This window comes from Stegodyphus dumicola, chromosome 3 (genome assembly GCF_044657685.1).
Source record: "Stegodyphus dumicola isolate Sdum_Otavi_A_Nest chromosome 3, ASM4465768v1".
In the NCBI taxonomy this organism is placed as follows: Eukaryota; Metazoa; Arthropoda; class Arachnida; order Araneae; family Eresidae; genus Stegodyphus; species Stegodyphus dumicola.
The window spans coordinates 111243789-111269699 of record NC_140770.1 but is presented as its reverse complement, the minus strand read 5'-3'; the positions used below and the strand labels follow the sequence as shown (position 1 = coordinate 111269699).

General features: G+C 34.2%; 1 protein-coding gene across 2 annotated transcripts in view; it reads left to right on the top strand.

Moving 5' to 3' along the window:
• Positions 1 to 25911, top strand: part of LOC146998065 (uncharacterized) — a 78318-nt gene that overhangs the window by 34268 nt on the left and 18139 nt on the right. For both annotated transcript variants that reach the window (XM_085813197.1, XM_085813198.1), the window contains exons 4-5: positions 1464 to 1577; positions 20423 to 20504. In XM_085813197.1, coding sequence (XP_085669323.1) covers positions 1464 to 1577; positions 20423 to 20504 — 196 coding nt within the window. The remainder of the gene's footprint in view (positions 1 to 1463; positions 1578 to 20422; positions 20505 to 25911) is intronic.

Below are 25911 nucleotides of genomic sequence, written 5' to 3'. Positions count from 1 at the left end.
CCATTTTCTTTCACAAATTGAATGATTTTGCATTTGAAGTCAGCACTATGTTTCCTTTGGCAGGGGTCATACTTGCTACTAAAAGGAACACTAGATCAACTGTGTTTCAGCTAATGTGATTTACTAAGCCTTCGATGTTCACTTCAAATGACTGCAGAAAAAGAAAACATCTGCCTCCTAATTCTGTGAATTCGTTTGGGTTGGAAGTACATTCTTATTCCAAATTACATCCCCCTTTTCTTGAAACCATAGAATAACATTCTTATGTAAACCTTTGTTAAATACAACTCGCCTTCTTTACAAAATTATTCACCACCCTCAACCATTCCCCCCCCACACACATTGTTCCCTTTTTCGCTTTGTTAGTTTAGTATATTTTTAGTTTAGTTTGTTAGTTTAGTATATTGATGTTTGAAAGCCTGGGGAAAATCTTCGAAAGAATGACTTTAAAGGATAAGATTATTGTGCGTATATCTTTCAGGATTCTTCCTAAAGAAAAGGATGTGCATTATGCGACTAATATACGTAAAAATTTAAAAATATAGTTTGAAATTATAGGTATGCATTATATGGTAATATATATGTTGTTATAAATTAAAAATTACTTGAAATATGTAATGAATATAAAATTACAATTACAGTTTAGAAATAAGTAAAGCAAATTATTATAGGCACATTATTCTTATAGAAATAAGTAAATAATTCTGTAATGCAAAGTACATAAAACAAACAGACACATATTTTTCTCAAATCTTCCTGTCATTGAGGATTGATATCCTTTGTCCTATGTAGTGTAATCTTTAGGATTTGATACAGCTAACTTAATGTCCTTAATTAAGGTTGAATCCAATTTAGATTAAAAAGAAGGATTCCTCATACAAATCCTCATCATCATGTTTACCACATCATCAAGTTTCTTACTCATGTAGAAACATCTCTCCAAAGGCGTGTGCTAGGTAATGCTAGATTTTCCGAAGATACTTGAAGTTTTGTAACCACATTTGGTCTTCTTCCTTGAATTTCCTGTCTGTTGTTCTTAAGCATGGGCATTGTATTGTCTATTTTCCTGACAAATATATAAAGGCAATTTAGACATCTTTCAGATGTAATTGATAAATGGATTCTGGTTCTTCACATATTGCTCACTAGAAGAAGATGTTTTTAGCAGCTATTTCAAAAATTCCAAATAAAGGGAGAAAAAAAACTTGTGGGGCATCTCCTGTTTAGGCAGTGAAAAAAATGTTGGTGAATAAATTGAGAAATTGATGTGTAAGTAAAGATATGTGTCGTACAAATGAAATATTTCACAGTTATGATAAATATGAATGAATCAGAACTGAGAGACAAATGGTGCTGCATAGTAATTATTCTAAAAAAAATTTCATGCAGTATGTAAAGTTAAGAGAGTATCCCAGAAAATGTTTTGAGTAAATATATATGTGTGTATTCCTTTTCCTTCTTAGGTAGAAAACAGATTGATCTTTGCTCACGAGAATCAAAAGCAATAGAATTAAAGTTGAATGCAGTGGAACTGAAAATAACTGAAACTGTGTTGTTAAATCAAGAATCAGAAACAGGTATTTTTTTATATGATGCATAGTTTATGTTTAACAAAACTGCTGAACTGTGATCTAAAATTAACTGCATTTAATTTCAGAAACTAACATGATAATAAAAATATGGAAACAGTTATGAAATGCAGTACAGTCAAAAGTCTTTAATCCGGACTCGTCGGGACTTCGGCGATTCCGGATTATCGATTTTTCCGGATTATAGGTCATCAGTTTAAATCTGGCAAGATGGCATGCAGAAATTATAAAATTAAAAATATGAAACCGTAATTTATAAAATAATGAGCAATTATGATCTAAAGGGTATCAAAATTTGCAAAAAAAGAAGCTTAATATTTATTTGTTTACTTTATTAAACATTTCTTTCAACGCGCGATTGCGTAAAGCATACCTTACGCATAGCCGAAATTAGAAAATTGCAACCAGAAAACTATTTGATTTGTATTCGTGATATTTATAATGATGAGGAATTTGATTTAAATCATATCAAAGACGGAGTAAATGAAATTAAATACTACATTTAGTAAGGAATTATAAGCCGAATAAAATAAAAACATCTGCCCTGAAGATAACGATAGTGCTGACAGAACAACTTCCAGTTCATTGTGCGCCGCGATGTCCACACACACACACACACACACACACCCGCGCGCGCAGAGCAGCGTGAAATTGATAAACAGATTTCGGAACGGTTAGATAAACAAAGGATATGCCTTTATCCATTTTTTGTAGCAATTCGCTTTTTGTTTGATGGACATCGAAACATACTTTCGTTTTCTAGATCCTTTGGGAGCTCCAGCATCGGAAATTCTATTTGACATAATCGAAAGTTCAAGCTTACTTTTATAAAATTGCTCTTACAGTCTGGAAAAAATAATAAGCCGGATCCAATTTGAAGATTAAGGAACAACGCAATCATTAACATTAACTGAAATAGATAATTAGATAATTTTAGCTTATACCATCCATTATAAATTAAACGCGCACGCGAAAACGTATTCTGCGCTTGCGCAGACATATATGTGCAGTCGTAAATGTCTTGCGCGCACGCATAAAACGCCTATGCGCATGCGTCAACGCGCCACATGCGCAGAAATATTTTAGCTTTGAGGTTGATGCTAAAGCAAAGTTTAAAGTTTAAAGAAATTAAACATTTAGCAGTAGTAGCAATGAAAGCTCCCTGAGTTATGTTGTGCAGACATTGAAGACAATAAAGATTTTGAACTTAACCAATTTATTAACAATATAATAAAAAAATAAAAACACATAAAATAAATGTCAACAATATTAGAGTATTAGGAAAAACACAACATAATCATCATTCATCAAATATTTTTACCTGTACTCCAAAACACTGGCATTCTATACAAACAAAAAACAAAAAAAATGACAGTGTCCTAAATAGTGACTATGCAGCCTAAAAAATAAAGCAGGCTACCCATTCAATAAGTCCATAATCAATGGTCAAGAAAACACCTGAAAAATTTAAATGTGAAACCACTTAAAACCGGCCTAACTTCGTTTGCACAAGGAGTCGTCGCCACTCACGTATTTTTAATTCCGCCTTCATTGAAGAAACATGGATGCCGCCCACGGCATTTACTCACAGGACAGCCTCGAAGAATTTTAATCTGGAACCATCAAACCGGAATCAAGGCATTCTTTCACCAGACTGCATGCATCCTTGAAGGGGCTGAAAACCGCTTACTCACTAGCCGGGAAACCAGGAAGTAGAAGGGTTGAGCCAGAGCGTCGCGAGATACTTATAGCAGAAGTAGGAATGACGTCATCTCACGGCAACCAATCAGCTATCGGCACGAATCGGCTTTTCACATGACGTAACATCATGTTTCGTTTTTGCATCTCAATTAGGTTGAAACAGTCCGTTCTCAATGCAAACAGTGGCAGCAAGAAAAAGAAGTAGAAGTAACTACTATATTACATTAAAATAAGGATTAATCTAAATAAACATTTCAAGAAGGAGAGATGATGCAGTAAAAGGTTTAAAAATAAACTATATTTTCCAACAAATGCCCCCCACATCATCATCTCCGACTTGATATAAAAACCGAATGCCAGTATTTTTACAAAATTCAAAACAAGAATAAATAAATATCACAATTTCATTCAGAAATTTTTAAGAAAATTTTTCTTTGGGAAAATCTTATCCCATTACTCAAAAATTTTTACCGTAGCAAGAAAGTCCAACATGTTACAAAACAATACAAAGTCATATATATGATCATACGCTCAATACATTTACCCAGGGCCCTGGTCACTCATACAACATTCTACACTATACAATTTTACATTTACCTAATATCCATCACAATATGACTTATAACATATTTTTCAAATTAACAAAACTCTTAATTTAAATACACACAAAAACAAATTTCATAAGAAAATTGTTCCACAAAATCTTATCAGATTATGCTTAGTCAGCGGTTTTGTCATGGGATCAGCCAGATTATCTTTACTTGAGACATATTTTAAATCAAAAATTTCCCTGTTCAATAGATCACGAATGAAAAATAGTTTCACATCTATATGTTTTGTCCTTGAGTTTTCAATGGGTGATTTTGTAAAACATATAGCAGCCATGTTATCAGCAAACAATATTGGCCTCGAAACATAGTTACTTGCAATTTTAAACTGAATGCATTCATCCAAAATGTTTTTAAACCAAACTAATTCTTTTGCTGATTCAGTCATGGAGATAAATTCAGCCTCCATAGTAGATAAACTCACTCCCCTTTCTTTAAATGTACGTCAAGATACAGGTGATTCTCCCAACAAAGCTATTTGTCCACCAATAGACACCATATCATCCCTGCTTGAAGCAAAATCCGAATCTGAATATATATTGAGCTTCAGTTCCTTGCATACCAGCTTGAGTTTGTACTGTCTGGTATTGTAAACGTACCCTAAAAGTTTAAGTAATCCTTCCCAGTGAAACTTACCAGGATTGCTTTGGAACTGAGAAAATATATTAACAGCATAAGCTATATCCGGACGAGTACGATTGCAAAGAAACGATAGACATCCCAAAACATTTCTATAAGGATAATTCATCATTTCAGTCGTTTCTTCTTGTGTACTGGGACTTTGAGACTTCACACCTTTAACTATTGGAAGTATTTCACACCTTTAACTATTGGAAGGGAAGTAATTTGTATTTTAAAAGACTTAAATCGATTAACTATGTCTTCTATATATAATTGCTGATGAATTAAAACACTATTTTTCTCATATTCAAATTCCACACCCAGAAGCTTTCTTGTTTTACCTAAAATTTTCAAATCAAAATGTGAACTCAGGACTTTTAATATCCTTTTGGCCTGAACTTCACTTTTCCCAAACACGACTATATCATCAACATAAACCAACGGAATGACAAAATCTTTAAAACGATAGACACAATTACACCACTCAAACTTGATGAACCCTAGGTTACAAAGTGTTCTATCCAACTCGTAGTACCATAATCGGCCACTCTGATGCAAACCATACAAGGCTCTATCTAAACGACATACAAAAGTTTCTTTATCTCGCTCTACAAAACCCTGTGGTTGGGACATGTAAATTTCCTCTGATAAAGGAGCATAGAGATAGGCACTTTTCACGTCACATTGTATATTTGCCCATCCAAGGTGTGCAACTAAAAGGGAGAAAAAGAGCCTTATTACTGAAAAGTTAACTACAGGAGAGTAGGTTTCATCATAGGTATCGTATTTAATTTGAAGATAACCCTGAGCCACTAAACGAGCTTTAAAACGAACAATGTTTCCAAATTCGTCCCGTTTAATGTTGGAAATCCACCTGCAACCTAGTGGAGTCTTGTCTTTAGGAAGTGGAACAAGATGCCATACCTTATGCTTTCGCATGTTGGCCATTTCCTCTTCCATTGTTTCTATCCATTTAAGCTTTTCTGTGGATTTCATTGCCTGGTTATAAGTGTTTGGAATTGAAACATCTAGTCAGCTATCTCGGGTATACGACGTTGAAGGAGTACCAGTTGGGTCGATTTCACCACTATAAGTATTGCTTCCCTTGAAATCAAACAAGGTAGGATCATACTGAATATTATGTTCAGTGCAATACCTTTCTACATCATTTGGTGATCGTAGTCTTTGATTAGACCCCCTCTCAAAATAATACACATCCGTACGAGTGCCGTCTGGCCTTGGAACAGGTTTACGAAGCCAAGTTACTTGTCTCAATGTAGATTGAGTGTCAGTGCCAATTGTAGAAGAAGGTACATTGGTATTGGTTCTTTCCTCTATTTCAGGAAAATAGCCAACTGGAGTGTCAGTAGATTGGAACTTTACCCTTTCTTCAGATTCCAAATCAGGTAGGGTGCCCAGTGCAGCTCCACTGCCACTTTTCTGCATTCCAATCGACTCTTTAAAAGTAGCATTTAGGGTTTCTACTACCTTTTGCTCATTTTCCAACCAAATCTTGTACCCTTTTGTTCGTACACTGTACCCAATCAATCGGCCCTTTGTTGCCTTTGGATCAAGTTTAGAATTTCTTTTAGCCTTTGGAATTCCCATATAGGCAATCATTCCAAATGCCTTAAGATGACGTACTGATGGTTTCCGCTTAGTGTATAATTCAAATGGGGTTCTATCTTGGCCCTTATGACAAATTCTATTAAATGAATATGCAAAATACATTACTGCATCTGACCAAAATTCGGAACTCATTCCACTATCGTGTAAGATTGCACGTACATTATTTAGAGCTGTCTGATTAAATCTCTCACAAATTCCATTCTGTTCTGGAGTATAGACATCTGTAAATTCGTGCTTTACACCATATTTCTTACAATATGACCTGAATTGATCATTATCATATTCTCGCCCATTGTCAGTCCTAAAGTATTTCAACTTAAGGTTTAAAGATCTTTCCACACATGCTATATGCCTTTCAAATACTTCAAACACCTGACTTTTCTCCACAATGGGGTACACTACCACGTAACGAGAATATTCGTCAATAAAGGAATCGAAATAACGTTCACCATTCCTACCTGGAATGTTAATAGGTCCCCATGCATCAGAGAAAACCCTTTTAAGCGGTCTCTTTACTTGAATACCTTCTAAGGGTCTATAGGAGATTCGTCTTTGCTTATTGATTTGGCAATGTTCACAAAACAAATTAGGTGAGTGCTTTAACACGGGAAGACCTCGAACTGAATGTCTCTTACTAGTCCTGACAATAGTATCATAATTTATATGACCAAACCGACCATGCCACAATTCACTATTATTATGCTGAACTGTGGATGCCTCAAATTTTACAGATTTGCCCCCCTTTTTGATTATTTTCGGGAACACATGATAGTTACTTCCTATCAACTTAGCCTTGTATAAAGTTGAATTCTCATTATCAGTAACTTTGATTTGCCCGTTTTTACCATAAAATCTCGCTCCATTGATATCCACCCTAGGTCCAGATATTAAATTTCGTCTCAGTTCAGGTGAATATAACACATCTTTAAGCAAAATAACCGTATCCCCAAATTTCATTTTAACAGTACCCTTCCCATGAATTGGAAAAGTTACCCCATCAATAGCTACTAGCATATTCTCATTTTTCACAGGAGAAAAAGTATCAAACAATTCACGATTTTTACAAAAATGATGAGATGCAGCCGTATCAAAGATCCAACTATCATCATTTTCTTCCAAATTGTTAACATTGGCTTAAGCTATAAAATGGGACTGTGCATGGGAATTATTACTTTTACTCAACTTGGGCTTATTCTTACGCTTAGAAGATGTTTTATTACTACTAGATACAGCTGAGGAAACAGAAGAAGCAGGTGAGGGTGATCTGGAAAAATTACCTCTCATTCTACAGTATTTTTGAATATGACCTGGACGGCCACATTTATAACACTTGAGCCCTTTAATCTGCTTAAATTTGGGTTCACAGTGAGTACTTTGTACTTCTATAGTCTTATTGGAGTTTTCCCTATCTATCTCTCTTAAATTAAGATGCGTTTCCTCTGCTAGAATTTCAAGTTCAACATTTTTAAAAATGAACTTTTCATCTGGCCACCTCAAAATATTCTGAACTACTTGATCAAATTTATCTGGAAGGAACCTAAGAAACTGGAAACATATATATACATCTCTTACAGCCTGATTAATATCAGCTAACTTTTCAGTTACGCGTTTTAATCTAGAAGAAAAGAAACTAATACTTTCATTTGGCTTGATTTTGCAGTTTAAGAACTCTGAAAACAGGGACATATGTCTTGACCGATAATCTGGCTGGAAATATTTGGCAAGCGTATTCCATGCCACTACCGGGTCATCAATTTCACATATCAAGTTTCTATATTCAGGGCTTACATTCATATAAATTAACGATAATGCTAATTGACTTCTATTTTGATAGTCGGCAATAATTTCTTTTGCAATACCCTTAACATCATCTGAATCAGGACATTTTTCAATACCCTTGACCAAAAGCCATGCATTTTTTTCATTCAAGACAAACTTCATATCTTTGGACCATGTAAAATAATTACATGCATCAAGTTTAGCAATATTATGCATGACACTAACAGTAGCCATATTTGAATTTTAACAAAAACCGCCCCCCAATCTCTTAAGTCCTAAATTAACTTTAAACTTCAAAAGTCTGCACTAAAAATAACTCAGGAGCTACTGGGCCCATAACCAAAATGATGCTAAAGCAAAGTTTAAAGTTTAAAGAAATTAAACATTTAGCAGTAGTAGCAATGAAAGCTCCCTGAGTTATGTTGTGCAGACATTGAAGACAATAAAGATTTTGAACTTAACCAATTTATTAACAATATAATAAAAAAATAAAAACATATAAAATAAATGTCAACAATATTAGAGTATTAGGAAAAACACAACATAATCATCATTCATCAAATATTTTTACCTGTACTCCAAAACACTGGCATTCTATACAAACAAAAAAAATGACAATGTCCTAAATAGTGACTATGCAGCCTAAAAAATAAAGCAGGCTACCCATTCAATAAGTCCATAATCAATGGTCAAGAAAACACCTGAAAAATTTAAATGTGAAACTACTTAAAACCGGCCTAACTTCGTTTGCACAAGGAGTCGTCGCCGCTCACGTATTTTTAATTCCGCCCTCATTGAAGAAACATGGACGCCGCCTACAGCATTTACTCACAGGACAGCCTCGAAGAATTTTAATCTGGAACCATCAAACCGGAATCAAGGCATTCTTTCACCGGACTGCATGCATCCTTGAAGGGGCTGGAAACCGCTTACTCACTAGCCGGGAAACCAGGAACTAGAAGGGTTGAGCTTGGATCTTGGATCATATCTTTACTGCTGGCTTTAGCTACTAGGAGCTCTTACCAGTATATTATCATTTTACCATAGGCCATAAAGTTAAAAATTTAAGAGGTGTATTTAAAATACACCGCGCCCGAAGGCGAGATCAATAAATGAGAGAACTCATAAAATAAGTTTTGCTAAGTTGCATATCATGGCATAGCATGGGTGATTATATACGTAAATGGTGGTGAGAAGCGAAATGAAATTCTAAGCTTCTGCGTGAGTCAAGAAGAGCACGTGATCAGCGTCCGGCATTTAGATTGGTCGAGGAGTCAGAGTTCGAAAAATGAAGTTTTTGTAGTGTTTGGCAATAAATAAAGTTCGAACATAGTAAAAGCAAGATATATTTGTGAATTTAAGAGTCTTATGTCTTTTGAGACACTTGAAAATCTTCTAAACTTGCGATATAATCATTAAATGAATAGGAAACTGTAAAAGGTGAAAATGAGGTCATGTAGCTCACTAGGGCTAATGAGTGAGAGTAAGCACTTGGTGTTACCACGAACTTTGATTTTAAAACACACGATACGAAATATTAAAAATAAAAAGTAAACATCTTGGTTAAATAAGTAGTAAAACGAAGAATTCATCGATGAAAAATAAAGTCCTAATTTTGCAAAGTTCATCTTTCTTGAATAGTAACTGCAAAGGAATAGTAATTATTATTATTATTTTTTTTAATACATTATATACACTACCACCACTTAGAATTGTGGTGGATCGTTCGAGGTCTTTTCACTACGTTCTCAATAGTAGGGTCATAGTCTGTAAGCGATTTAATAGCTTCATAGGGAGAATTTCTCATATCTTCAAAGAAGTTGTGTGCAGAAATTAGGATTTGGTCGTGAATTGGATTGATATCCAGGTCTTTGTGAATTTGAGAATTTCGCACGAACCAGGGTGCGTTCACTATGCTACGTAAGATTTTGTTTTGGAGTACATTTAATTTTTGTCTGTCTATTTTTCGGGCAGTAGCCCAGGCTGGAACTGCATAGAGGATTATTGGTCGAATAAGTGAGATGTAGATATTTTTCTTGGTACGGAGGCTTAACTTAGAGTTTCTTCCAATTAATGAGTAGAGAGCAATGAAAGCAGCGTTAGCCTTATTTGTAACATATTGAATATGATCTTTGAAATTTAGGGTTTTGTCAATATAGACACCTAAATATTTATAGGAGTTGGCAACAGGAATATCTTGGTTATTGAGTCGGATATTTATATTCATTGGGATATTTTTTCTGTATCTGCGAAAGAGAACTACGCAGCATTTATCAGTATTTAGTTTGATTTTCCAGTCTTGACAAAATTTGTTAATAATGTTGACTTGGAGCTGAAGTTTCTCTAAAGCATTATTTGGACTTCGTGAACTGGTGAGGATGACTGTGTCGTCAGCATATTTGAGTATATTAGAATGAAAAGGTAGAGGCATATCATTTATGAATATTGTAAAAAGCTTCGGTCCTAAAACACTGCCTTGAGCTACTCCACTGTAAATAACTTTTTTTGAAGAGATTGCTTCACCACAGCGCACTTGAAAAGTACGATGTTTAAAATAAGAATGCATAAGCTTAATAAAGCTGTTTGGTAAAAGGAAGTTAGATAGCTTATGAAGTAAGCCAGCATGCCACACTCGATCGAAAGCTTTTTCGAAATCGAGGAAGCATGCCGCTACTCCGTTCTTTTTTGTAAATTCTTGGGCAATAAATTCAACTAAATTTAATATTTGATGTGTGGTATTGTGGCCTTTGCGGAATCCAAATTGATTCTTGTCTATTAGATTAAGGCGTTCTAGATGATTGGTGAGCCGAGCACTAAGTACTCGTTCGAAAACTTTTCCAAGCGCTGGCAGAAGACTGATGGGTCTGTAATTTTTTGCTAGCTTTGGATCTTTTCCTGGTTTCGGGATCGTAACAATGATCGAATGTTTCCACTGCGATGGAAAGTAGCTGAGTCTAATACAAGCATTAAAAATATTTGTAATTAAGACTATGCATCTTCTAGGTAAAGCTTGCAATGCTTCATTAGAAATCATGTCATATCCTTTAGCTTTGCGCTTCTTTAATTTTTTAATAATTTGCTGAACTTCGTTTGGAGATGCAGGCATAAAAAAAATTAATGCTGGGACTGTTGAGGATGCTATTGACAGAGTAATTAATATCTTTTTCGTGATCAGAATTTTTATTTTCATGTTGTTTAAAAATGTTTTCTAATTCTTTTGCATGAATTTCAGCTATGGAGTCTTCGGAGTGGTGAATTTTGCCCATGTGATACAGGGGGTGAATTTGATTGGGTGAAAGATTTCTGAGTGATTTAGCTACTTTCCAAACAGAGTTTGGGTAAAGATCCATGTTTTCTAGGAAATTATCCCACGAATTTGATCGATGGGTTGCGATGTCTTCTTTTATTTTTCTGTTTAAATAATTAATATGACGTTTTTCAGTAGGATTGTGAGTAATATGCCATCTTTTTCTAAGTCTATTTCTTTCTTGTATAAGGGATTAATTTCTTCTGGGATGTCATAGGGATTTTTATTCTTGACTGTATAGGTAGCATTATTGATAGCGTTTTGAATTTTGGAGTTTAATCTGGTGATTTCCAGCTCAATATCGCAGTCATAACGAAGTGTGGCTCTGCTGTTAACAGAATTTAGCTGTTCGGTAACCATATACCAATTAACTTTTGTATGAGCTTTAGGGAGAGGGGGATAAAATCCATAGAAGTTGAAGACTATAGGGAGATGGTCAGACGAAAGTTCTGGGAGAACATCAAGATTAGGAATATTAGGAAGGTTTTTCATCAAAACTATATCTAAAATATCCCCTAGTCCGTTGTGCGTATAGTGCGTTGGGTGATTGGGAGCAATGAGATTGATGTTACTATTGTGGATGAAGTTGCTTAAATTTTCTCCATTTCTATTTGTGACTCTACAGTTCCAAGAGGAATGTTTAGCATTTAAATCACCTGCTATTAAGGTGGGGTAGTTATTTTCAGTAAGTAGTTTCAGATTATTGAGATCAAGAGTGCTGGAGGGGGGATTGTAGACGGAGATAAAAAGAAAAGGTTCTCTAAAACCACTATAGATAAGTACTGCAGCATTTTCTATAGTACAAGCGGGATTTAAATCGTATTTGGCTGTTTTGATATGGTTTTTAATGAGAATTGCGTTTCCTCCCCCTCTATTATGTCTTCTGTCTTTTCTGTAGATGCGGTAGCCTTGTATTTTAAATTTGTCGCAAGAGCGGAGATGGGTTTCATTTACTAGCATAACATCAATGTTATGTCTAGTAAGAAAATTTGAAATTTCCACTTGTTGGTATCTGATGCCGTTTGCATTATAGTAACAAATCTTTAAGAAGCTATTTGTAGCTGAGATAAAATTTATTTGACTATGAGTTTGATTAAAATTCATAGTTTAGATTTGAGAAATATTCGAAGGCCGCCATACCGACCTCTAGTTTGTCTAATATTGTTTTTGCTGTTTTAAATTTCTGGAAGAATTCTTTAACTTGAGTGAATTGGATTTTTATCCAGTCAAAAAAGCCAAGTGGGTTTGAGTTTGTGTCTTCTGTTTTACTAGTGTTTTCATTTTCCTTGGAAGTATTCCATGCATTTTTTGGTTTGTTCTCAGGGAGTGAAGGAAAATCCTTTTTGTTAAATTTAAATTGTTCTTTTTTCTTTTCTTCTTTGAAAGCTTTAGATTCTTCGATTTGCTTCTGAACATTATAAGGATGTTTACTGCAACCTTTGAAGGAAGAAACGTGATTTTGCCCACAGAGGGCACAGACAGGGAGTTTGTTGTCATTTTTTGTTTGTTTACAAGTAAATGTTTCATGAGGCTCTGCACATTTTAAACAGCGAGGTTTATAGTGACATTTGTCCCGTGTGTGCCCGTACCTTTGGCACTTATGGCACTGCACGGGTCCAGGGCGAGCTTTAAAAGGCTCGATGAAGACATCCAGACCTCTGAGTTTCTTTAGTTCATATATTCTTTTACCTTCTTTATTTCTAGTACATTCTGCTATAAAAACAGGAAGATGAACTTTCTTTCCTTCAATAATGTGAATTACTTGTCGAATTTTTTGAATTGGGATACCTTCTTGGGCAATTTCGTTTTTGATTAGTTCCATATTAGCTGTTTTTGGAAGTTTTTTAATTATTGCCTTGATAGGCTTTTCACTGTTGAGTTTATAAGTATGAAAAGGAATAAGTAGTTTAGTTAGGTATTCAGTAACTGTGCGGTAGTGGTCTGAGTCATAAACTCTTATGGTCAGTGTACCTCCACTTAGGTTTCCACGATATTTTTTTATATTTAATTGCTCTTCAAAATCTTCTTTAATCTTATCCCAATCCCCCGTGAAGTCTGCTAAGACTATAGGGGGAATGTGTCCTGCTTTTTTGTTGGGTGTAATAAATTCACCTTCCTCTGCTTCCATATTGTCTTCAGGGTTTAGTTCCTCGAATTTATTTTTTTGAGCTGGTTCTTCAATTTTGGAATTTGATAGAGTTCTTTTATGAGTTTTTCTAGGGGTTATGTATCCTTCTTTATCTATTGTGGTTTTCTTTTTGATTCTAGATTTTTGACTAGCAGTAATATCAGATTGATTTGTTTCCTCTGTTGGATTATTTAGGGTTTCTTTTTGTTTCATTTCATTAATGTATAATTCTAAGATTTGTATATCCTTTTCCATAGCATTGACGTGGGCTAAGTGAACTTGAGCCAGAGCTTCGCGAGATACTTATAGCAGAAGTAGGAATGACGTCATCTCACGGCAACCAATCAGCTATCGGCACGAATCGGCTTTTCAGATGACGTAACATCATGTTTTGTTTTTGCATCTCAATTAGGTTGAAACCAAGGAGGTTAGAATAGAAGGAGGGAGGGTTCGCAGTTTCCTCCACTATCGGGGAATGAAACTCCACAGAACAAGCGGCGTCCATGTTTGTTACTTCAAAACATTGCAATACGGTAGTGGAACGTACGTGTTTGTAAGCTGTTCTATGCATGAATTTTCCAGTAAAAATATGTTAAATTTATAATGAAATGCTTCGCTATTGTTAGTTTTTTGTTTTAAAGTTATACAGGTGATATCTGTAATTTACTAAGTACAGAAAATCATTAAGAAATATTTCGAAATCTAAATGCATGTGCATAACATTAAAGCCTTTACAAATTATGTTTCTGCATAATTTCAAGAATTTGTTTAGGTTTTATTAGCAACTTCTCTGATATACTTTCCAGTTGTTTCTTTAAGAAGTGATATTTCTGATTTATTCGCAATATTATTATAATTTATTAAAGAATCATTTTTACCTGAAATTAATAGCAGATAATTATCTAAAAAAATGGTAACATGTTGCTTTTTTTTTTTTTTTTTAAATGAAAGTTTTAAATAGATTCTTTTCACAATCAACAACCTTATATCAACAAGAAAATAAATCTTAATAAAATAAAACAGATTTATGTGAATTCAATGATTTCAGTTTATGCGCGTTTCATATTTATGAATCTCAAAGAAATTACCTTGAATTAAACTGAATTACAGAAATATACCTATATAAATTTTTGGATATATCTTTTCAAATGTTCAATTGTGTAAATATTTTACTTACGTTTATCGCTATACTGCCCAGAAATTTGTAAGCTTATGCAAAAAACATTTTAACAACAGAACAGTTTATCTTGATCAAATGCACAAATTATATTCGTAACAGTTCACAAAACTTAAGAATGAATAATAATTAATACATAAGGAAAAGCGTTGCTTTATTTAACACCTTTACAATTCATAAAAATAGTAACAATTGATTTCTTACTTTTCATGAAAATTATAAAACGAATTATCTAAGCGTTCAAATTATACAGCAAGCATATAATCCTAGCATATATCATTGTATGTTAAGGAACGAAGATACCAGCTGTAAGCAAAAGCATTAAAATGTATTGTATTTAACATGTTTCGATTATTATTAAGTCTTTTTTGTCACATCTGGAAAGAAAACAACATGACATTGTGACATTTTTTTAACATATTTATGAAATTACATAAAAAAAAAAGAAAATACTTACGAGTGAACAGTAATCCCAGGAATATTTTTCGAAAATCTATTTGTGCATCCATATGCAATATAAGCAGACATGCTTCAAAAAGAGAAGGGAAATGAAAAAAAAAATGTTACATTTACAGACTTCCTTGCACAAGTCACAGTGATAACAGTAACATGGCCGCCAAGCTTCACCGTTTGAGTTGAACCTTCCCTCCTTCTATTCTAACCTCCTTGGTTGAAACAGTCCGTTCTCAATGCAAACAGTGGCAGCAAGAAAAAGAAGTAGAAGTAACTACTATATTACATTAAAATAAAGATTAATCTAAATAAACATTTCAAGGAGGAGAGATGATGCAGTAAAAGGTTTAAAAATAAACTATATTTTCCAACAAATGTCCGGATTATGGGTGTCCGAATTAACGACTTTTGACTGTATATAATCTGTGTAAATATTGGAATGCAAAGTATCACTCTTAATTTATTGCAGAATGTAATAATCCAATAGTTTAATCATCAGTACTAAAACAGGAAAAGTTTAGGAAAAAAGAAACTAAAAACCTTTACTGAATGTGTATATATCATTTGACTATTAATAGCAGGGGTAAAGTATGTGCTTTATCACTGTTAATAACAGTCAACTAATACCACATCCAGTATTGAAGGCAGATGTCTTTGAGTGCTTTGCCGTAACTTTAAATGCAATGTGTATATAGAGGGACCTGAAGGAGTTAAAGTGCTAAAATTTGGAAAAAGATAAACTATCCGAAAAAGCTAATTTTGAAATTACAAGTGGTACGTAACATATTTTTATGAATAAGATCATAGTGGCTATGAAATGTTTTCACTGAGGGGGGGGGAATTTTTTTTTAATTATAAATTAATGGTTCCTGAATGAGACATTCATACTCAGATGAGTGCAGGCCAAAGTTATTGAAATTACATTTTGACATGCTGCAATTGGTTCAACATTCGTCATGCTGCAAGTAGAATGTTTTGTAAAATGCATCATTCCGTTGCAAAAGTTTATTACATCAAAATATTTGTTCTGAGTGTGCAAGTAAAGTATTAAACAAAGGTTGTACCTTATATATACCTTGCACGGGGAATTGTGCAGGATCTTAGTGTCCCAGCCTCTAATACCCAAGAGAGCAGGTATGTTGTTTGCTTGCCTTTGTGGGAATGTGCAGTCTCATTGCACATCCTGAGTCAAGAACTTGTCCCATGTACAGGATAACAAGTGTCTGTGCAGATAATGAGATGTTTGCAACACCACCACCAGCTGTCACCGTGGTGACCATTGTTGCAGCCTCTGTTGATATTGCAGCAGAGACAGGTATACCAGATGATGACACAGATTTTTTTTTTTTTTTTTTTTTTTTTTTTTTTTTTTTTTTTAATGAGGAGAATGAGTACTGGCTAACATCTGGCGTGTTGGTATGATGGGCCATTGCATCAGCACAGTCACCTCTTTCTGGCTTGTATGTCTGGTATGTGAACAGCTGTCATAACGTTTCTGATATGTTAAGGCCTGTGGCTGTGACTCATGTTTTGAGGCCTGCATGATGCCATCTTTCAACAGGGTAATGCATAACTGCATGTTACATATGCTGTCATGTTCCACAGAAAGTGTTTTGGCTGTTGCTGTATCCAGCTCCAGATTTCCTAATGCAAGGTAAAAACTGCATATGTTTGTAGAACAAGATTTTGAGATACATCATCAGCACATCTTAATACATAGGGAAGTTAAGGCACATGAGCATAAGTCATTTAAAAAATAAGGCATATGGCAACAGCTTCTTTGCAAAACGGGTGATTTATTTGGAATGAAATTTGTGCCCCTAATGCACAGTTCGTCATGAAAACTCCAGTTTGAATAATAAAAGTGACTTTTTGTGAGCCAAATGTAACTAAGCAGCAGAATAGATGTGATATTAAGGTATGTAAAGAAAGATTCATGCCCAAATTTCTTACAAACAGATTACAGATACTTATTTGAATCTTTTACTAATCGTGGAGGGTTTTAGATATATTTTGGAGAGTTTAATATGAAGTATTGGACATTTTCATATTGTAGGACAAATGCTGATGTTACTAATATTATTGTTGCATCTACTCTGCTTTGAATCATACTGAGAAAATATCTTCCTTTGCTAATAGCAACTGATGGTCCCAATTTTTTTTTTTTTTTTTTAAGTATGGACTACACAAAGAGAATAATATCTAGAACAATTAAATTTATAGCAATTCACAATGATACATACTACTGCTGTTTGTATGTAATGTATTTTTTTCACATTTTGTTTTCTCTTATGTAGAATTAAATTATATCTTCCATTGCATCATATCTTTCTTTATGAGTCTGTTTAATGCTGGACAACAAATTTTTCAGTCAGTTTTCATAGATAAGCTGTGTATTCCCTCTAAGTAGTTCTATCTTAGTTTCTGGTGTGCATGAAATAAAGTTTGCAGGCAATATCAGCTATGGTGACTGTAAGAAATCAAAGATCATAGTATTTCCAAAGTCTGTATGAAAAAAACTTTAGACTTTTACTGTGCATTGTCTGAAGTTTGTATGATCAATCTGAAAGAGTGGAGCATAGTATTGGGTTATTTCCATGAAGCACATGTCAAGCATACAAGGTGACTAAAAAACCAGAGAAACATCAGTAGATGAAGAAATTGTATCATCTGTGGCTAGCTAAAAAAAAAGAAAAATTGTCGGCTAGCATGTAAGTAAATATCATAAGCTGCAAAGATTTAACTAACATCAGTATTATGTGTTTTGACAGACGCTTTGTGAGAAAAAGTTTGTGCTCGATTGATTATTCATTGTTTGATGCGACATCATTGAAACAAGAGCTGATGATGAAAGATCTGTATTAAAAATCATTGTTAACAAAACATAAATTACATTCTTTTTATCTAAATCTGAATTTTTTGTCAATCCAATGAAGAAATCTTTCATCCAGATTTCAATATGTGTAACCATAATTAAAGTAAATGATGATCTGTGCCTAGGGCTGTCAAGTAATTTTTACAAAAGTGTTTTGTATGAAAAAAAGTGACTATAGCTTGCTACTGTGAGAGGTTGTGAAAATTATGATTTATTTATTAAATAATATTGATTATATTACATCCTAATATTAATTATAGTAGAAATCTGAAAAGAGTGAATCCAGAGAATTTAAGATCATACAACATTATATATATGTGATGTACCAGCTTTTGTCAGAAATAAATAGATTGTTGAAGAATCATAAATGTAGTCGTAGCTTAAATTATCAGACGATAAGTTTAAAAAACGGGATCCATTTATTATTGGTCAGGAGAAATAGCAGTTACAAAATCAGATATCCGGAGTAAATAAAAAAAAAAAAAAAAAAACGACTAATAACATTTTGTATGAAGTTTACTGCATTGTGACATTTAAGAAAAAGCCCTGATATTCTTTTGCGAGTCCTTTTATAGCCTCTGGAAAGGCAGAGCTTCCAATAAATGACGTCAGCCAATCCAGTTCGCTTTAAATATTTCCAGAACATTCTATAACTGTACGTGTAGAAAAGACGAGAAAAACAACTTGACTACGGGGCTGTGGATTTAATTCCACGTACTTTCAAATAAGAGAACATCGCCATTAAAAATTAAAAGAACATACAATTAGAAATTTAAGTGACTATGGAATTTTATTATTACGTTATACATTTATACAGTCAAAAGTCATTAATTCGGACACCCATAATCCGGACCTCAAAGCTACAAACTTTCTGCGCATGCGTCGCGTTGACGCATGCGTAAGACCTTTACCGCTGCGAATTTGCGCGTGCGCAAAATACGTTTACGAATGCGCGTTTAATGTATAACGGACGGGATAAGCTAAGCTGAAATTATCTAATTATCTATTTCAGTTAATGTTGCAGATTGCGTTGTTCCTTAATCTTCGAATTGGATCCGGATTATTATTTTTTGCAGACTGTTAGAGCAATTTTAATAAAAGTAAGCTTGAACTTTCGATTATGTCAAATAGAATTTCCGATGTATATTTACTAATATGTAAAGGATATGCAAAGCGAAAGTATCTTTCGGAGTCCATTAAACAAAAAGTGGAATTGCTGCAAAAAATGGATAAAGGCATATCCTTTGGTTATATAAACTTTAACGTTTGTTTATCTAAACTTTGTTTATCTTTAACCCCGCCGCGGCGTGCAATGAATTGGAAGTTGATCTGTCAGCACTATCCTTATCTTAAGGGCAGATGTTTTTTTCATCTCGATGTACTCCGTCTTTGATATGATTTAAATCAAATGCCTCCTCATCATTATAATTCGCTTCCGATAGCGAAGAAAGTGACAGAGGTTATTGAAAACGACTAAATTTTGATTGACAAATTAGTCTGTATTCTCGACACAGCAATTATAGGACTTGAACAGCAGAACTTTGTAACTGAACAAGAAATTATGTCTGTTTATAGAATTAAAGAGAATGTATTATCACATAAAAAACAAAGCAACTTAAACAACTTACATTGAAAGAAATGTTTAATAAAGTAAACAAATAAATATTAAGCTTTTTTTTTTTGGTAAATTTTGATACCCTTTAGATCATAATTGTTCTTTATTTCGTAAATTACGGTTTCATATTTTTAATTTTATAATTTCTGCATGCCATTTTACCAGATTTAAACTGATGATCTATAATCCGGAATCGCCGAAGTCCCGACGAGTCCGGATTAACGACTTTTGACTGTATATAAAACATGATTGATTTGCTGCATTATGGGCAATTCATTTTGAGCTTTAATGTATAACTGCATATAGAAAGATTTTGACGATGCCAATAAAATAGGTGTTGGAAGTTTTATATGACCTGTTATAAAGTTTACATATGAATTGATCAAGACATTTAATAAGTGTAGCAACATACAAGGAGCATCAAATCTTGTGAGTTTCCTGGATTGCAGCTATTTAAAAGCAAGCAGATTACATGAAAGGATTGTAAAAAAATACATATAATAAAATAACACGAGAGAACATTAAAAAAAAAGTGATAACTTTTTTAAATGCCTTTCATATTTGTTTTTTGGGCTTTCGGAGTTGCAGCCATAGCAGTAATTCACGAAAATGAAATTATATAACATTTTATTTGTTCTGTTATGATTAGCTTACAGTTGACAGTTTGAAATCATTTAATTATTATATACATTTTGTAATTTAAGAAGAAATTGTTGATTGATAAAGAAAGTAGTTGTTAAATGATTCTTGTTTCAAAATACATTTCAAAAATAAAGTTACTTGTTGCTAGTGGGTCACATTTAAGGAACTAAAAGATCGCATGCCACTTGCAAGCTTCAGTTAAAGGATGAAAGCTACATATGGCTTGTGAGCTGTAGTTTGGCAGTGCTTGCTATATATATTTGTAAAAGGATTACTGAAATATTATTTTTGTTTCCAGAAACACTGCAGACTGTTAAAGAAAACAGAAGTATTAAAAGAAAAATTATTGCTTTAAAAAATGACATTGAACAACAAGAGAAGTGAGTATGATAGCTGTTACATAGATCTCATTTCGGAATTGAATGTGTGGATTTTTTTTAGTAATTTTGTCATAATTATTTGAAGGTAATTTTAAATTGTCTACGTTTCAACTAAAATAATTTTTTGCTCAGAATTTCTGCCCCCTTTTTTTTCAATATTTTTTGTATTTTTTATTTAGTTTTAAATGTACTGAAATTATTTCATTTGTTATGTTCTCTTATGCTGCACCAGTGACTAAAAGAGCATTTGGTAGTTGCATATAGGGGGTGATTAATATCACCCTAATGGTACCTAATGTAATGGCTTCTGTATAGTAATGTAAAATGCAACCATTTTCTTTCAAAAATTAGTCTGACCTATAAATCAGTTTCTAAACCTATAAAATACTGGTAATATATCACAGTATATATTTGTGACAGTAAAAACTGCTGACTGCTTGCCATATTTATTATGACACATAAATTTGGGAAGGTTTTCTTTTAAAAATTTTTACCTTCCTAAGTTCTCTATGAAACTGTCATATCCTATGGACATCCTATAAGCTTTGTCATTATCTAGTAATTAAAAAATGCTGCATCACTGTTTGGACATAAAGACCTCCAGTCCTATGACTAATTTATCTAAGCACTCATCTCGTGTGCATTAATTGCATCAGGTAACTGCTTCTGTTATTGTCCACCAAAAACATCGCAGTCGAAAATGTTGCAGAGAAAACATTGTCTGAGAAAAGAAAGCAGAGTGAAAACATCCCAGTTCTAAAACATCGTGGTACAAAACGTCATGAAAAATAAAGGGGCTTAAATACTTCACAGTTTAAAACCATTTTTGCCCAAAATATCATGGTAAAAAATAAAGCACCTGTAAATCGTATGACAATAACGTCACATACATACTCATTAAAATTCCGCATATTCGCATAATGGTTTGTGAGTGCAGGAAGGAATGAGGAGATTTACTCTTTTATATGTTATATCTTTGAATTAACACTTTGCAATCAAAGCCTTTTTCGCTTGCATGAACCAGCAACTCTTTACAAGTACTTTAAAAACATTTATAAACAAACAAATGTATACAAATAAGAAAATTTCACCAGTTTATTCATTTATAGGTCGAAAACAACAAAGTTTGAATAAATATTACACTCTGTAATTACTTTTGGTGTAATATTTTGTAAAACAATATCCAAGATGCATCCTAGGTTTGCCAGGACAAGTATCACAGTAATACAAAATTTCCCGCCGACATCCAGGCACGTTATGATCAGAACAAACCTTGCAGTCCCTTTTTGGCTTTTTTAGTATTACGTGAAACTTCCCATTTAGTCGGATTTCAACGGAATGCAACATAGACACTTGTTTTCGTTGCTGGCGATATGATCCTCTCAATTTTTCGACAAGTGTTTTCAGAAATTGCAGAAGGGTCAGTGGCTTTTCCCCTTTATTTGGTCTTTTCTAGTTTATACAAAATGTATAAATTGGTCAGAGAAATTTCCATGCCCCCTCCCAAAAAAGCTTACCCCATCATTTAAGCGATTTTCGCAGAAGACAATAGGTTGACGCATATTGGTCTGCCCGATCAACACCACTCATATATTTTATATAGTTTATCAGGTTCAATGTTCCTTCTAACCTTCTTCGGAAACATACAAGGACCTGACTCGGAACAGAGAGCTTACTAAAGCTATGTTCACTAATTGTGGTAAGTAGACAGGATACAGACGAAGGGTATACAAAACCCTTTATTTTTCTCTATATACAATAACTTCCGTACTTCGGAATACACTGACCCTCCACTCGGGGTCTAACGTAAAAGTATAAAAATAAAACTAAACTCTAATTTAACTTTAGAATAATACACGTGGAAGATTGGCCTTATAATAACAGGAAGCGTATGTAGCACAGAAACTGTGAACACTACAATACGTTTAATTTATCAAGAGGATTAAAACCTCTGGCCTGGAAGGCAAATAGCAACTGTGTAACTTCTAAGGTAAGCGGCCTGCTTCGAACTCACTGCTTCCTCTCTCTCACTTGGCAAAAAGGCCACGCTTAAATACTTCGCGTTCGCCAGACAAACTTTGCATAAAAACCTTCACGCTTATAATTCTGGCCGGAAGTAGAAAATAAGAAGTGATAGTAAAGATTTAAAATAAAATAAACGTTAGTAAAACTTAAGATCCTTACATACTTCCCGCCAGAGTTAATTAGTTTGAAACTGAGGTCTAAAACGACCTCGTTGAAAACTTTTAGCTCTAGAATCTAACGCGAGGCCAACTTTTACAAACATAACTTAGCTAAAAACTAGAAATTTAAAAGAAAGAAATTTGTTACAATAGCAGCTCCCAGGATATACAACAATCTTTTTTTCATCTGTACTGCATCTAACCAGGAGCTTTTATTCAATTCTGGTTCCTTCCAGAGATCTGGAAGGAAAACTAGTTTAATGAAATGTTACACAATGACATGGCAAGTAACATATAGAATTATACAGCTCTTAACATTCTTATTTCATTCATGACTATTTTAATTATCTCTCCCCGTGCTCTCTGACATGTGTTGTAAAAGAACACCAAACACGAATGTGTTTCTGTCTACGTGTGCCACACTTCCTCCTACAATCAAAACACTAACGTGTTAAAATTCAACATAACGAGACCTCTTAACACACCCTACTTTCAACTCTAAACCCTGAGGTACTATTCTAAAAGTGGCTAACTCTAAAGTGTAGCGTCAGAGAGCCTAACTACATCATTCAACCTTTACCACATATTCGCCATGATTTAATCTTTACAGTCACACGAATAACAAATTTTTAACATTACTTTCACTTTTACCATATCACGGTATTTCTTAACATTTAAAATAACACTTCACATGTATATAAGAACATATCAACATGCCGTTAATTTTACACATTTGAAAACATACATTAGTAGTACATTGTTAACTTCTATTCTTTTCAAAGCAAGTGCCAATTCTTTCTACATTGAAATACTACATTTCAAAAAGTCTTTCAGACTAAAACTTCTTTCTTGCTAGAATGTTTTAAATAAAATTTATACAATAACTTTTTACAATATTTAAGTCTTTACACAACGCTATTATACATCAACTTTAGTTTTACGCACGAGTAATTTAAAAACATAATACGAAAATCGGTCACAACTCATTTCTCGCCCTTTTGGCGATAAAGGTAGGCCTCGCATGAGGTAAAACTTCTTGAAATCTGCCACTTGCAGTAAGAATGAAAGATTAACTTAAGTTTGCAAAGTAACATAAAATTTTACTTATCTTTGTAATATTCGGACATCCTTTTCTGGGCCCAGTCTTTAAAGGTACTGCAGATAGTAGCTTGGTTTATCCTCCTTCTTGTACGGGCTCGCCCTTCAGTGCTTTCCTCTGGAAGCTTCCTTTTTTCACCAGTACGGCCACCCTTGAATACTTTCCTTTTCTCCTCTGCTTGTGGTCTTTGCCGTTTGATGGCAGCTGGTCTTGGCGGAACCGGGAAACTTCTGTCGTGATCCTGCTTGGACCTCGTTGTTGGCCGTTCAAATTTTTCTTGTACTTTTTCCTCCGCCGCTGATGGCCCTTCCACAGTTTGGCGACTTTTGCTGCGGAGAGTTCTGTCGGATGAGTAGATCTTCCGTTTTAAAGCCGGGTTATAGTTGCCGTCATTTCTCCTGGTCCTCTTCACGTACGTCGTCCTTCTCCCTTCTTCATTCTGGGGGTGTTCGTGAACTCTGTTTTCTGGACGGTGGAACGGCTTCTTTTTCTTGTTACATTCAATTTTTCCGTGGGGCAATTTTCTTTTCACTTGCTTCTGTCTCTCATTGGCTTGCCTTTGTACTTGTCGTTTTCCCACCTCTGGAACTTGTACCTGCGGTGTCTACCGTGCCGGATCCTGCAAAAGATCTGAAAAGATTTGCATTTTATTACGATCGAAGTAGGGCTTAATTTGATCAATGTTTGCAGAACAGGTTTCACCATTTCTGGCTTTTAACACTACAACAGCATGAGTTATTTTTTCTATAACATATGGTCCTTCAAATCGTGGAAAAAATTTGGCAGTTTTATCTTCTGGTGCTGAAGAAAGTGAATGCTTAATTTTTAAAACTTCATCCCCTACTTTATAAGTTACTCCCCATCGTTTCAAATCATAATATAACTTCTGTTTTCTTTGTGCTACTTCCGTATTCTTTTTTGCTTCTTTTATTAGTTTTTCTATATCACCCATTTTAAATTCTGGGGCTCTTTGTTGCACATAAAATAATTTATCTAACGGTGTTATAATCTTTCTGCCTAGAAATAACTCAGCAGGAGTTTTGCGGTCCTAAGGGCGAAAGCAAATTCATTGACATAGTTATCCCAGCTTTTATGAAAATTTTTAACATAACTACGGATAATTTTCACTATATTTCTGTTGACCCGTTCCGCTATATTTGATTGCGGCCGATACGGAACCATTTTTAAATGACGTATGCCCAGTTTTTGGCACATGTCTTCAAATATATTACTTACAAATTGAGGACCATTATCCGATATAACTTTTAGGGGCGCCCCGTATTTTAAAATATATTTATTTAAAATAGAATCGGTAACTAATTTCGCGATGGCTCGTTTTAAGGGAACAATTTCGGTCCATTTACTAAAATGATCAACCATAACAAGGAGATAGCGACTTTTATTTAACTGACTTTTTGGGAAAGCGCCCAATAAATCGATGCCAATTATTTCATTTGGAAATTCGGATTTAATACTATTTAGAAACCCGGCTGGGCGGAAATTAATATAATTAACGGCTTGACATGTTGGGCAGGACTGGACATACGCCCTTGTTAACTTTTTCAGTTCAGGAAAGTAGACTGCCTCGCGTACGTGTTGGATAGTTTTTCGAATACCAGCATGAGAAGCTAAAGGGCTGTCATGGAGCTCATGCAGGATATTTAATCTAAGACTAGCTGGGATAACAGGTCGAAATTCGTTGTTGGAATTCGTAGTTTTTGTGTAGAATAATAGACCATCTATTAGTTCGTAATGGGCCGCCCTATTTCTTATCGCCACAATATCTTGGTGGCTAAAATTTTCAGGATCCTTCAAATACTCATAAATACTTCCAAACTCAGGATCCTTACCCAGTTCTGTTATTACAGTTTCTCGGGAATTTATTGTACACGCTGTAAGCATTGCAACTTTTACGGTATTACACTGTTCGTCTAATTTAATTCGTGATAAGGCATCTGCTACGATATTTTCCTTTCCGGGGGTATGCTTGATTACCAGATTATATTCTTGCAGCTTGAGTGCCCTTCTTATTAACCTTGGGGATAAATTTTTCCCTGAGTACAATCTAGTTACCGCCGCATGATCAGAGTATACTGTTATCGGCGCCTTTCCAAAATAGACTCGG